This window comes from Aythya fuligula, chromosome 1 (genome assembly GCF_009819795.1).
Source record: "Aythya fuligula isolate bAytFul2 chromosome 1, bAytFul2.pri, whole genome shotgun sequence".
Lineage (NCBI taxonomy): Eukaryota > Metazoa > Chordata > Aves > Anseriformes > Anatidae > Aythya > Aythya fuligula.
Genome location: NC_045559.1, coordinates 51,362,853 through 51,377,397, shown reverse-complemented (window position 1 = coordinate 51,377,397; position 14,545 = coordinate 51,362,853). Strand labels below are relative to the sequence as shown.

The 14,545-nt window shown below is 34.1% G+C and overlaps 1 protein-coding gene across 1 annotated transcript; it reads right to left on the bottom strand.

Moving 5' to 3' along the window:
* Positions 1–234: 234 nt before the first annotated feature.
* TSPAN19 (tetraspanin 19) lies at positions 235–11,671 on the bottom strand. Its single transcript, XM_032207773.1, has 9 exons — positions 11,648–11,671; positions 10,428–10,520; positions 10,229–10,301; positions 9,150–9,280; positions 7,783–7,857; positions 5,678–5,788; positions 2,866–3,009; positions 1,399–1,482; positions 235–315 (listed from the first exon to the last, which is right to left on the bottom strand). Exons 1-9 carry the CDS (start codon positions 11,669–11,671, stop codon positions 235–237), a joined length of 816 nt encoding a protein of 271 aa, XP_032063664.1.
* Between the last annotated feature and the right edge of the window lie 2,874 nt (positions 11,672–14,545).

Below are 14,545 nucleotides of genomic sequence, written 5' to 3'. Positions count from 1 at the left end.
AGTTTTTCAGGAAGTTTTAACCACCACCTTGTACATGGCATGCTGCCACAGACTTTCATAACATACCGTTATATCTATAACTATGAACAATAAGCAAACACATTATAGCCCAAATGTTAATATACTATTGATTACAATACATACAGTCCAATGGACATTTTAGTGGAAGTAATTTTGTTGATGTCACAGGCATGAATGAGATCTTCTTGCACCATAGCAATGCCCAGATATTCATCATTCATCTGATTCATCCGGCCAAATATTATTCTTTCTGATATTTCTTAACAGCTGCATGGTTAGCTTGATCACAAATATCTAAAAAAGGAGAAATGATGAATTAAAAATAACAAAGAAAGTGTTGATGCTTGCTCATGACTGAGTCAATCTGACTGTTGACCTGGCTCCTATGAATGACAATGCAGAGGGATATAAAGGGGAATGATCAGCACATGTGCCTGAAGACACAAGCTGGATTCTCTGCCTAGGAACAGACTTGCTATGTGACCTTGGGAAAATCACTTAGGCCCACATTACAGAACTATCTTGGAATCTATTCAAGTGGCACATAATTTACTTAAATGTTTCGGTGCCCTATGAATCTTATCATTACCCTCTTGAATTGGCATAACAGTTCTTTCCAACCTGACAAGGAAGTGTTTTAGATTGAACTGTACATTGAAGATCATGAGATACTCACACTGTGCTAATGAGGCTTATGTGATTGTGTGTAACAAATATTTTCATCACTGATCTGGTCCACTCTATAGAATGCTTTTACTATATTCGTCTGTAGATAGTAGAGTACTCTGGTACTCATATGGAAGAGGTAAAATATGGAAGAGGTAAAATAGCTATACATATATTTTTAATTCTCTGAGTAAAAATTAACTAATCTCATTTTCAACCCCATGATTTTAGATGCTATCAAAACATCCTTCTACCTGCTTGATGGCATTGAGCCTTCAGGCTGTCTGTGAAGAAATTTTTGTTACCATTATTCCTTTTTACCCAATAAAATTTTCTTATAGATATGTGGGGAGAGAGGTTTAATGATTTTGTACTCTTTGTTTTAGCACATTCATGGGCTAGGCTCTGTCTAAATACAGGAAAAAATAAAAATAAAAAATAAAAAAAAGGTCTTCCATTCCACAGAAGTTTTATTCTCTTAACCGTTTCCTGTCCTGTCTTTGCAAAGCAGTTTGTTTTCACAAGTCAGGTTGAACATTTCATTCAACACACTTTGGACACCTCCATCCGTGATGGTGCTTGAATATGAGAGTTGGGAGGAGTGGGGTGTCAATAAACAGTGCAAGATCTTATTTCTAATTAAAATTGATGAAAAGCTTTAAAAAAAAATCATATTTATTTTTTTATTTTTTTGCTTAAAAATAATCTTACCTGTGTAATTAGCAGGCTGATGTTAATTCCAGTTAAGATCAAAACATTATTTTCAAACCATGTATCTAAATATTTTTCACATCCCTAAGCAAGAACAGATTTCAAGAAAAATCACTTTGACTTTTGAATTTCCATTGCATATTTATAAGAACATGCTATTAGAATACATGGCATAAAACTTTCTGCAGGTTGAGTTCTGATATTTACTTGCCAGAAATCAAATACAATAGTAATGTATACTGCAGAGATAGCTATAAAGTTTTTTAAATGATCTAAACTAAGCAGGTTGTTCTAAAGTAAATCTGATAATTTTGTATGGAAATGTACCAGAGCTTGTGACTTAATAAAAAGGGATTTTTTTTTTTTAATTTTTTTATTTTTTATATAGCTAAGAGATTACTTTAAAAGTAGATGAAGTAGATGAAAGAATATGTTCAAGTTTTCAGGAACCTTTTGCATCCTGATGCAAATTTTGCAGATTACAGTCTATGCTTATTATGGTGTTTATTTTAAGAACTTATAAATTATTACATAGCATAAAATAGATATAAATATAATAAAACTTTCTTATAAATATATAATAGTTATTATTAACAATAATATTATTATATATTATAATAATATTAGTTATATTATTATTATTATTATTGTTCCTGTAACCTATACCTTGAAATGATCTTTTAAAGACAAGGAACAGTCAAAATTACAAAATTACAAAATTACAAACTGATGAGTGAAGGAAGAGAAGAGATGTCATTTGGCAACATGCTTTCTATTAATTACAGTCCTGAACTGCCCATTGAATTCGTGTTTCCATTGGACAGTCCTATTAACACTGGAGAGCTTTTACAAGAGTATGCTTCTTGCTCCACATTTCTCTTATCAGGTGATAATATCTGACCTATGCAAATTGGTCCCTTTGTATTAGGACATGTAAATGCCAACATGAACTGGTCCTGGGCAACACATCACATATTTCAATGTCTAGCTCATTTCTCTTACTGTATACTGAAGATGCTTTGGAAACAAATAATGCAAACAGGTGAAGTAATTGTAATTCTATAAATAATGAATAATAATTACAAGTGGAAAAGGCACTATATACTTTTTATATATTGTCACTTTCCATTATCATTATTGATTTGTACAGCACTGATTTTTGAATGCCAGGATGCTTACTACTTCATAAATATTCCTGATACTGATTCTCTGATATTCACTTCTCTTTTCTTAAAGTATCCTTAATATAAAATTGCCTACATGACTGATACCTAATGAGTAAAAAAAAAAAAAAAAAGGTTTCAGTGATAAGTGACAAACTAATGAACATTACTAATATTTTCATATTTGGAAAAAGTGTTTTCAATATTTTTTCCAAAATCCATCTGGTAGCAAAATTTATATTCTTCAAGACAAGTTTTGTTTGTTTGTTTGTTTTTGTTTTGTTTTTGTTGTTTTATTTCTTACCATACTGTAAGTTGAATTCCTTGGAACATCACAAAACCATTCCTTCAGACTAGATTTGGTGCATGAACATGGGATCTGAGTACTACTTTCCTTGTTTTTATTCTTTTCCCACTGTGTGACATCATATCTTCCACAGCATTCCATCTAGAATATAAATCCTATAATTTGTAATTCCAGTACCTATAAAGTTCTTGCATTCCTTCACACAGAGGAACTTTCACCCCAACCAGTGCCATATTTGATTTAGTTGATTAAATTAGATAGATATTTTCCCTCTATTTTAAGTAGAGAGAGGCTTCTGCAAAGGATAATTTAACCTTGTGTACATATAGTTTGCAAAGACATACACTGGAAGGTTAAGAAGGGTAGGTTCTTAAAATACAGCTTTGAAAAGAACATTCTTTTAGACACTAAAATGATTCTAGTATACATGTAAATAGAAAAAAAAAAAAAAGAAAGAAACATTAAATTTTATCAATTACCCTTAACTTTTGCAAACACTGCAGTTTACAATGTTCACAGGTATTTTCAGTGCAGAAACTGTGTAAGCAATTAAGTAAAGTAAGGGCAAGCTCACTGGTAAGTACAGCAAAAGAAGAAAGAATACTATGTTATTGGAAAAATATAATGAATGATGTTCCACAATGAATTCAATAAATACAGACACATTTTATAAAGACATATTTTATACAGACATATTTTATAAAACACGTTAAAAAATAATATATATATATATATATATATATATATATATAAAACAACACTGTTTTACTCTGACCTAGGAACCTAAATAAGGATTGGAATTTGAAATGCTTTTCATTATTCCTTTCTCACTTCTAAGGTCATTTAAAAAAATGAAAGGATTTGCAAAAATCATTCGTTCTTAGCAAGAGGAGATCTTTAGAAAGTCTCCCTATTCTCCCTATTCAAATCTGTATTTTTGTAGGAATTTATCTCGTGTGCAAACACAGCTCAGATATTAAACGCTAAACATATACTGTGTGCTGTTCAAAAGTGTCAGCTAACATTTCCCAAGAATATGACACAATATCAGCAAAACTAAACCACAGCAGATCAAAGCATAAAATAGCTTGGAGAACAGAATTCTTGCCATGTAGGAAATTCCAGCAACTTTTCATTCTGAATCAGAATGAAATTTCAGAAATGTCTGTGTTGTTTGTTTGTTTGTTTTGTTGTTGTTTGTGCTTTTGTTTGTTTTGTTTTTTAATGAAAAGTCTGTCATACATACAATATCCCAAGTTGGAAGGGACCCACAAGGGTCATTGAGTCCAACTCAACTCACATTCATTCTGCAACCATGAGAGGAATGACAGTGTAATTTTCAGCACAGAAGACTGCTAAACAAAAATATCTCCTTGTAGTGTTTTGAAGAATCAGTCCAGAATATTCTACTTTTAAATTTTGAAAAAATAAATAAATATAAAATAGATAACTTAGCTAGAACAGTCATTTTTATATAAAAGTTTCAGTTTAAAAAATCACCCTACAATTTTAGTTTTAAAAATCACCAGCTTAACCAGTACTTCATATTTTACGAAGAATAAGTTAAAACTAGTTCTCTAATAATACTCTTACGCTTTTTTTTTTTTTTTTTTCCTCATGGTGGAAATAAATAACACATGACCTGGGGAAGGCAGTATTTCATTCAAAAGCATGATTAAAGTTCATCTTCATCTTGGCTGATTTGTTATCATTTTATTTGGCTTAGACATCAACAGTGAAATATCTACAGGACTCTGAGAACTGCCAAAACATAAACAAGCCCACCAAGTACCTCCTAGGTTATGAAGCTTTGCTGAAATCTGTGAGCCCATAACAGCTCATTGAAGCTGAGCTCAAGTATGAGCCAGAATATAACCCAACTGTACCACTGACATAATGAGGTGACCATTAATCACTACAGAAATCCTGAATCCAATGAGAAAAGACTTGGTTTTCAAAGAACAGATTTTAAATGTACATTACAAATGCATTCATAATCTTGAGTCTAGGCGTACATGCTTTGTGAGTTATCTGGAATCATAAATTATATTCAACATTTGTCAAGAACCACGTAACTCATCTCTGCAGGAAGTCATATTAAGGAACTCACAGCTGATCTATAAAAATGTATTAAACCATGCTAAATTGTAAAGCCGTAGTGTTTGTAACTAGAAGCTCACGGTTCAGAATTAATTTGAAGACAGGTCAAAAACTTTGTTAACAATTTCTAAAATAATTGATCCCATAAAAATGCTTAAAAGGACTTCTTCTGAAAAAGGAACCAAATTACATGCTGCCAGGCCACAGAAATGATTATGATTAACAGTTAAATGTGTGTGCTGAAAGTATTGATTTGCAAGTTAATTTGAGGCTTTAAGCATTATTTCTAAAAGGCTCACTGAAAGGCAGAATCTATCTATTCAGATACCCTCGCAGTAGGAGCTCTGCTTTGACCTCGTAACACTGCTACTTGCCGATGGTTCAGGTCAGCCTTCAGATATAAACAGACCAAGTGTTTTATGTTATCACACACTGCTGAAGATGTTAGGAAACTCATACATTTCTTCAGCTGCTGTAAAGTTCAGTGATTAGAACTGCTTCTGCTTCTACATACACGGACAGCCTGACATATGGCTAATCTCATCCATGCCACTGTAACAGCAAGGAACCTGCACCCTCTCCCAACCACCACCACATATTACCAGCAGATCCTGAAAAAGGAATCCTTTATTAAAGGTGTATATTTATTATATTTGTTAAGTCAATTCTGATTGGTGATATTTTATCTGTGATTTTTTTTTCTCCTTACATTGTGCTGCACAGCATTCAGAATGTTCCACTCGAGTTCCTTCTCAGCCAGACTCTTATTTCCATATTCAGAAATAACTTCATCAATTCTCTTGTTCCATTGATGATGGACCTGTTCATAAATATTTATAGCATTTGTTACATGCATATTGATGACTGTGGATGGATAATCCTTGATCTTTTCCTGATATTCAGATTTCTTCATGGTCAATTGCAAGCAGTATCATTTCAACCAATTTGCTAAATATGATCTAAGACATGTCATAGCCATTGGACTAATAGTATAGTTGAAAGCAGAAGGGGAAGAAAAATGACCTAAAAGGGGAAGAAAAGTCACCCAAAGCACATACACAGTGCAGGCAGACAGAAGGCGACTAGCCCAAATGGAGTCAGAAAAGCCAGGGAACATAGTTTACATGCACATTAGCTGTACTGAAATAGTAAATATTGTCTATCACATTTGTTAATAAGCACAGTTCCACATAATAATAAGCAGGGGAAAAAAATGGATTCGATACCTAATGTGATGCAAACTTGTATAAGCACAAGTTTTGTGCTTATTTGGCCTGGATATGTATTGCTTTGAGGTAGAGGAGTTAGCAGCTCATGTTGGCCCTAGATCAAGAATCTTTGTAGAGACTGTTAAAGTATACCTTCAACAGTCATTGAAGTAGATAAGCTGATCACAAAGAGTGTGATTATACAGAGTGTAGCAGGGAATAGATGCATGTGAGAACTCCTAGACCATCGAAAGGTTTGATTACAAAATTAAGTAACAACAACAAAAGGCTTCTCCAATTCATTCCAGTTGCTACAGCCATTTAACAGCAAAGTTTTAAAGCTGGCATAGTGAATGATGATGTTTCTATCATTTATTATACTTCAGCAGCACTTTAATTATGGTTGAGATCTACTGGCATTACAGTTGATGTAAAATAAATTTAACTGCAATCTTTCAACCAATTTTCCTAGCACAACTGACTCCAGACTGCATCATTCCTGACAGTTCAAATCTTTCAATATATAAAAATACAATATAAAACTGGGCGGACTCCATCATTATAAGTTAACATTTAATGAAGAAATCTTGATTATACATATTCACTTTGATGGAGAAAAGCTATTTGTGCTGAACAGCAGTGGGATTTAGAGAACCTTATAAAGTTTATGAGACCAGTGTCATGGGGTTTTTCTCAAACCACAGATTTTTGAATTGCAGAAGAGGGAAAAGGCCTCCTGTACCTTACAAATTTGGTACAGATTCCATTCATTACTGTGAGGAGTGCCTAAACTACTGGTATTGCTATTTATTGAAAAATGAATGACTGAACAAAGTTTTAAGGAAGTACAGTTACTAGTGATAGAATCTATGTTTGTATTTATTATCGCTTTCTCTTGTTAAAAGCAAAGGTAAATATTCAATGTAATAGATCTCTATTTGGATATCAAAAAGACTCAAACAATAAAAATCATAGTATTCATAGTTCATTAGTATACTTTAAATGTCATGATACCAATAACTTCTACTATCAATTGCAAAATGGACTATTATTATGATACTTGATATATTATCATATCATAATTATAATATATTATATTATATTTGATATAAGATAATATTATTATATGATAATATTATTATATAGACTATCATCCGCTAGCAGACATGGATTGGCATCTGATACTTTCTCCTAAGTCTGCTAATGTCCAGGAAAGAGGGACTTTTTTGGTCATTCCTCAAAATCATAGAAAAATTATAAAAAATAAATGATAAAAATGATAAAAAATAAAAATCTATCCCTGTATCCCTGCCACTGATGATTCTACATTCCTTAACAGGAAGAGTATGTTTTGTGGAAAATCAGAAAAGGAAGAATTGGAAATGTTATTTCCATGTATTCCCTTGTACAACTATTCAACCAGGCTGAATTTCTCAAATTGTTTTCCAAGTCCTCTGCTATGCCTGGTGGACATGTAGAATGTTCAAGTTCAAACTAAAAGTGATATAGAATGCAGTGCAAACTATTTATTTATTTATTTTTTAATCAACTGCAAGAAAGTATTTTGAAATTAACTGCAGTCCCATGTAGCAATTTATTTACATACCACTTCTTTCTTCAGAAATACCAGCACTGGCATTGTGATCTGGGTGACAAATACCAGGACTTGAAAACACATATACTAAAAAATAAAAATAGAAATAAATTATGGATTATGGATAAATGTAATATTGAATAAGTAAGCAGTGCATAAAGTATTCCAGAAGCTCCTTCATGACTATTACACAGTTTTACACAGTTTTTCCAACAAAAGTAAAATATTTCTTTTCCTGAAAGCCCTCAGAAAATGACATCATAGTTACTGCATTTTTGACTAAGAGTCAGGCTTCAAGTAAAGCACAACTCAGTGTTTTGGGGTTGATGACAAAGCCACAACTTCCATGGAAGTGAAGAACAAAAGATATTGGTAAGCAGCAAGCAGCTTTGCTCCAGTGAAGAAAACACTTCTTTCATTATTTCCTTTTTGAATTATCTTGGTGAGACCTAAAAGTTTGTATTTAGGCAAGAACTCCTTTAAACTAGAGGGTGCAAAACAAAACAAAAATTTCATAGATTTTATTCGTTTTCAATGAGACCAAATTCTCCTTCACATTGTTTAATTTTCAAACTTCATGGAAGTTAGAAATTAGACATTTCTGTCTCTATCATCATCTAATAGATTGTGAGGCAAACAGTAAATGTCTAGGGTAAAATAGCCAAAAGGATCAAGATTCCTGGGTTCCTCTCACTGCTGTACCCATTGGTACTTGTAGTGCTTAGCACATGACTTAATATAAAAGTTCCCTGAGTTCTCTGCTTCAGCATAGTCTAAAAGAGATTGTTCAAAAATTGGGACAATAAACAAAAGAGAAGGGAAAAATGTAATCAAAGTGATCATAAGAATGCATAGCTAAAATATAATTTTGCAGTAATGAAAATGCCTTTCCTTTAGAAAGCATGAATAATATAGAAATATGAAGTATACCTGCAGGTCTACAGAGGTAACAGCTGTTCCTGTTTTGTTTAAATTCTGCTTTTTAATCATACTGTCCTTTTTGATATTACAGCCACACTGCAGACACTTGTGCCTTCAACCTGCAATATTTTGGGGTAAGCTTTTCTTTACTTCTTCAGCACATCCCAGCATGTGAGCGTATACTGAGAGATAGTTACTCTCAGTAAGTTCAATGCCAAATTAATTTTAAAGCTCGTAGTTTAATAAACACAGAAATCTTTGCTTCAACAAAATGCAATTGTTTTTCTCACTGAAAACATTCATGCAGTGATATCAGATTTGTTCTGATTTGTTTGGAGCCAGGATTTTATAAAAGAATATCTAACAGTCGATTATAGAAACACTGGAAAACATCAGTACAGGATCACACAGGTTTCACTCACATTTTACTAGAAAGCTGGAGTCTGGTTTTCACTTACTGTAGCTAGTAGACATTTGGTTTCTTGAACGCTTCCAATGAATCCCATGGCTGATGTAAAAGTAATAAGAGATCCAACTCCAAGTAACATAAAAGAAATACATGACACTGGTTGGTTCTCACCTGAAGAAACTTTAACACAGGGCATTCACATTGTCAATTCAATTTATTCAATACTTCTACTTAAAAAACTTACTCCAGAAAAAAACAATAAACCTTTGCAGTTCCATTAATGAAAAGATGGAACTACCCATAATGAGAACAGAGAACAATTAAAAGTTATAGATGTTTTAGTTTTAGTTACAGTTTTTGTTCACTAAAAATTATTATGACATACAAATCCTGTGTGGACACAGAATTCTCATTTTATCGACTCCATTCCATTGCTATCCTCCTTCTTTGTGACTGGCCACTTTCCCCTTTCCATTTTACTTGGTTTTGATGTAAAATTTTTTTTTACTGATATTTTTACTGATATAGAAAGTAGCAGGTGTTCTCATTGCTCCCATCTCCAATGCTTCATCTCACAGTTTCCTCATTGGAAGGGTGCACTGGTGCTCCTTGGCATAATCAAGAAAGACAGCTCCTTAAGAGGACAGCTATTGTTATGTGGCTCAAAACTTACTTCTCTGTGAAATAATTTGATAGATGCTCTGAGAAAATGGAGAGCACAAGTGCCAACTGGTGTTTATTCCAGCCAAATACCCACTTAAATAATATTGCCAAATGCTGGCCTAATGCATTCTGAAATTATATAAAGAAAAGATCAAAAGAGCTGATTTATATTTCAGTGATTCTTCTACAAGCCATACAGCAAGTGAGATAAATTGTATAAATTGTACTCATATATAAATTATAGATGTACAAAAACATGCTATATTTTCTCTTATTTTAATAATCATTATCTAATGGTGGAAAATATACACAACAGAATAAATAAACTATACATTTCAATTCAACACTGCCACCTTGTGAAAAAAAAAAAAAAAGTCACTATGTTGATGCATCTTATACTTATTTGGAAAACAAAAACAAGAACAAAAAAAACAAAACAAAACAAAAAAACCTATTTATACTCACACAACACACTGAATAAATTGTTTCTGTCAAATAAAAGCCACAAGCCAAATGTCAAAAGCATAATACCCAGAGCCTGGAAAAAAAAAAAAAAAAAAAAAAAAAAAAAAAAAAAAAAAAAGGATTAATTTTTTAAATTCAAACCATTTTTAAATAATTAATTTGAAGTTGGTAAATAAGAAAAAAAACGTTTTTTTTTTACCAAGAAAATTCCATTGAAGACATTTAAGTAATATTTCCATGCCAATACTTTATTTCTTGTTTTCATTTTTCTGTTTTCTGTTTTGAATTGTAGCTGAAAATATAATCATATATTCAGTCAATATGAAACATATAACTAAGCCTATCAATTACTAAGGGATTTATTTCCTTCAGATACTGCTTTAGAAATTTAAACAGTCACCTGATACATTGAACAAAAAATGGAAGGATCAGCGAAAGCATCAACATGGTATCTGGTCTCAATTGCCTCTAATGTTATATTGTGCACTTTAAAAACACTTTTTTTATTAACTGTTGAAAACATTTGGAGGCAACATGTATATAGAAAGATTTATATTGAAGAGCAAGCAAGAATTACAAAGGCTGTCATACACTTGTCCCAGAACTGCTGAATACACTATTAACTATTATATAGTTAACTATTTATTAATGATACTAAGCAAAAGTAAGATGGTGAAGCAGTAAAAATACAAGCTCCCTTCATCTACACATCTTGATTCAAAGTTTGTTGAAAACAGCAGATAAAGACTAATGATTTCAATAAGATCCAGCGCACAATTCTAGCACAGGTCTCTAGCACATGAGACCTGTAAAATGATGTAACTAGCTCTTGTGTCCTAACTCCTTAGTATGATTTTCACTTTAGAAGTGAATCTCTCAGTCATCCCCACTTCTAATCATGTGGAATGTAATGGGATGTCAAAAAGTTGAAAATTTCTTTCAAAGGAAATCAAGAGATGTACTCTGTCACCAGTCAGATATGGGCACTCAGTGGAAGGACCAGCCTAGACCGTGACCATAGCAATCTGCCTTTAAATACATATAAAATGTACATTAGGACCCATGTACCACCTCAATCACTCTACTGATCAGTTTAGTATGCTGCTGCACTTGCAAACATAAACAAAACCTTAGGGAAACCACATAAGCATTGATGTTTTGAGCATACTCCAGGATAGTTGAGCAGGAAAGACCCTCAGCACTGTAAAGTCCCTGATGAAAGACTTCTATTTCTAAATATCATCATTATTATTATCATTATTGGATAACATATGTTAGTGTTAGGTCAGAGGTTGGACTCGATGATCTTGAGGTCTCTTCAAACCTAGACAATTTTGTGATTCTGTGATTATGGGTCTATCAAGATTCTTGCAATGAGAGTGAAACTCATACATTTGCCCCCCACCAGTTCCTTTTCACCTGTCTTGTATCTTCTGTAAACATATTCCAGCATTCTGGTCTGTCTGGCTTGGTGACAGAAGCTGAAAAGAGTCCAAGAGCAGTGTTAAGAGATGGCTTCTGCAATGGCAGCCCACTGGGACTGTCCTGCTCCTCTCACTTGTATGGTAGGCAGGCACACAAACATGCACAGACTTGTGTGCATGTGCAGCATGTGCATCCTCTTCGGGAAGTATTTTCTAATCCAAAGGGATGTGTTTAAAATGAATTCTGCAAGGTTCTTGTCTTTTGTCTGAATTACTACAGATTGATTACTGTTTGATTGTAAAATCAAAGAAAATGATACAGATGAAGCTTTGATGGTCAAAAACTATCTTGCATTATTACGAATATTATGTACAAAACGTTATATACATATCAAATCTGTTGACTAGAACAAAAGATTCATCAAACACCATCTTTTCTTTTCTTGGTAAGATTCTCATGGCCTGCATTACAAAAATTTAGTTGCTGAATCACAAAACAAAGAAATCTAAAAGATTCTCAAACCAACTTCACATTGGGCTTGGGTCTATAATACACCATGTAAACTTACAAACAATATTAGACAAATTAGGTAAATGTTTTTTGCATTTTTCCTGGAGAAGATCCACTGCTTTTAATTAAATTAAATTTCCTAAGAATTTTCAAAGCTGGAAGTATTGAAACATTGTCATGGTGCACTGTTCTAATGAATAAAAAGAAAAAAGGTTACAAATTGAATGTGAAAACAGGTATCTGAAATTGTTCTCTTGTAATAATTATGTGGTTGCAATTCTTTATTTTGAGATACCTTAACAGTAATTCAATTTCTCTTAAATCATTTATCTGGAAAATATAAACATTATCTTTAAAAAATGATATACGCTTTAATTTCAATGGCTACAAGAAAATCTTTACCACCTCTGAATATTTCTGTCTTACCTTTGGGAGCACAATTTCATAATGATATGTTTCTTCCTTATTTATGCGCATTGTAACGACATATTTACCCTATGGATGTTTTCTTCTGTTTATCATCCATTATTTCCTGGTTGCAGAAGGCAGGCCTACAGAAACTTCTTTTTTTGTTGGTAAAGTTGTTGGCCAAATGCAGGAAACAATGTACTGTGGTTCAGTCACCATGATCACAACAGAACTCACATTACAAAACATGTATCAAGTGTGCATTCAACTTACTGCATGAAAATTCTTTTTAACATGACTATCCTGAGAAGTTTACTGGTTTACATGATTCTGCAAAGAATCAGACCAAATGGACGAGTTTTCATAGCTTTAAGATTTGAATATCATAGTGATCCGTAACACTGGTAAGAAAAAGTTTGATGCCCTTGAATCCAGTATCTTGAGTTTAACTGACATAGGTCTTTCAGAAAGGTACTCAGTCTATTTTAAAGATACTGGGAGCTGGAAGAAAAACCTTCTACCCTTGATGGCTAGTGTGAATTGTAGATCCTTCAAAGTATCCACAAAAGCGCACAATTTTCTATGCAAAATCTGTCTGTGTTTTAACTTTCAGCTCTCAATTTCCTGTTATACATGTCTCTGCTCCTTGGCATTCCTAACCAGGCATTAGGAACAAACTGTAAATACTTCCCTGTAAATACCACTCTGAACACTAGAACTATATTGTCTGTAATCTCCCTGACCTAAATTACTTCTGCTTGATGGAATGACATGGATGTACTGGGTCTGGCAGGCATGGAGTTAATTTTCCCTGAAGCAGCCATTACAGTGCTGTGCTCTGCACTTGCAGCTAGAATAGCCCTGGTATCACATCAGTGTTTTGTCTATTGCTGAGCAGTGCTGGCACAGCACAGAGACTTCCTCCAACCCCCACAAAGCCAGTAGGCTGGGTGTGGACAAGAAGTGGGGAGAGGATATCACCAGGGCAGCTGACCTAAACCAACCAAGGGGATATTCCATACCATATGGTATAACACTCAGCAATAAAAGGTGGGAAAGGGGAAAGAGCAGGATGGGCTCTTGTTATGAAGATATCTGTCCTCTCCAACAACCACGATGCATATTGAGGCCCTGCTTCCCAGGACATGGCTGAACACCGCTTGTTGATTGGAAGTAGGGATTTCTTTTTCTCTCTGTGCTTCCGCGCAGCCTTTGCTTTTGTTTTGTTTTCCTTTTCCCTTTAATTATTAAATTATTATCTCAATCTGTAAGCCTTTTTTTTTTTTTTTTTTTTTTTTTTTTCTTTCCAGCATACTGTCTTCTGCTCTTCTGAGAGGAAATGAGAGAGCAGTTCTTGTGGAACTCAGCTGTCAAGCATGGTAAAACCACCCCAGTGGACTCCTGAATTCTGTGACTGGGTATTTTCTCCAGCTCTCAAGTAATTTGTATGCAAGCTTTTATTTTATTTTTTTTTCTATCTTTTTTTTTTTTTTAACCTAAGCCTCAGCCTCAACCAGTGAGCCAGGCCAGCGTCCCCAACCAAGGTGGGACCCCAGCACAACACCTCTGAAGCGCAGCTGTCTGACTGGCATCATTTGCCGTATCGATAGAGTTGTCAAGATAAAATGGAAGGAAAAATACAAACTGAAATTCGTCTTTGCTAAACTTTTTTTTTTTTTTTTCTCTTTGGTCTGCTTTTATTCTCATTTATTCTCAAAACCAAGTTCCTGCCCACGATTATAAAAACAAGGACACGACAGAAATGGTGGCGGGGTGTTTCGTCCCTCGCAGACGACCCCGGCACAGCTGAATTCCGAGGGGGGCGCCCCCACACCCCGGGCGCGAATCGCCGAATGCTGGCGAAGCTTGGGCCCTCCCGCTTGTCTTCCGAGCGTCTGTTTCCCGTTGCCGTGGTGACGCTCCCAGGGCAGCGGCGGCGTTGCGGCGCTCTCGCCTATTGCCGCAGTTCGTGGC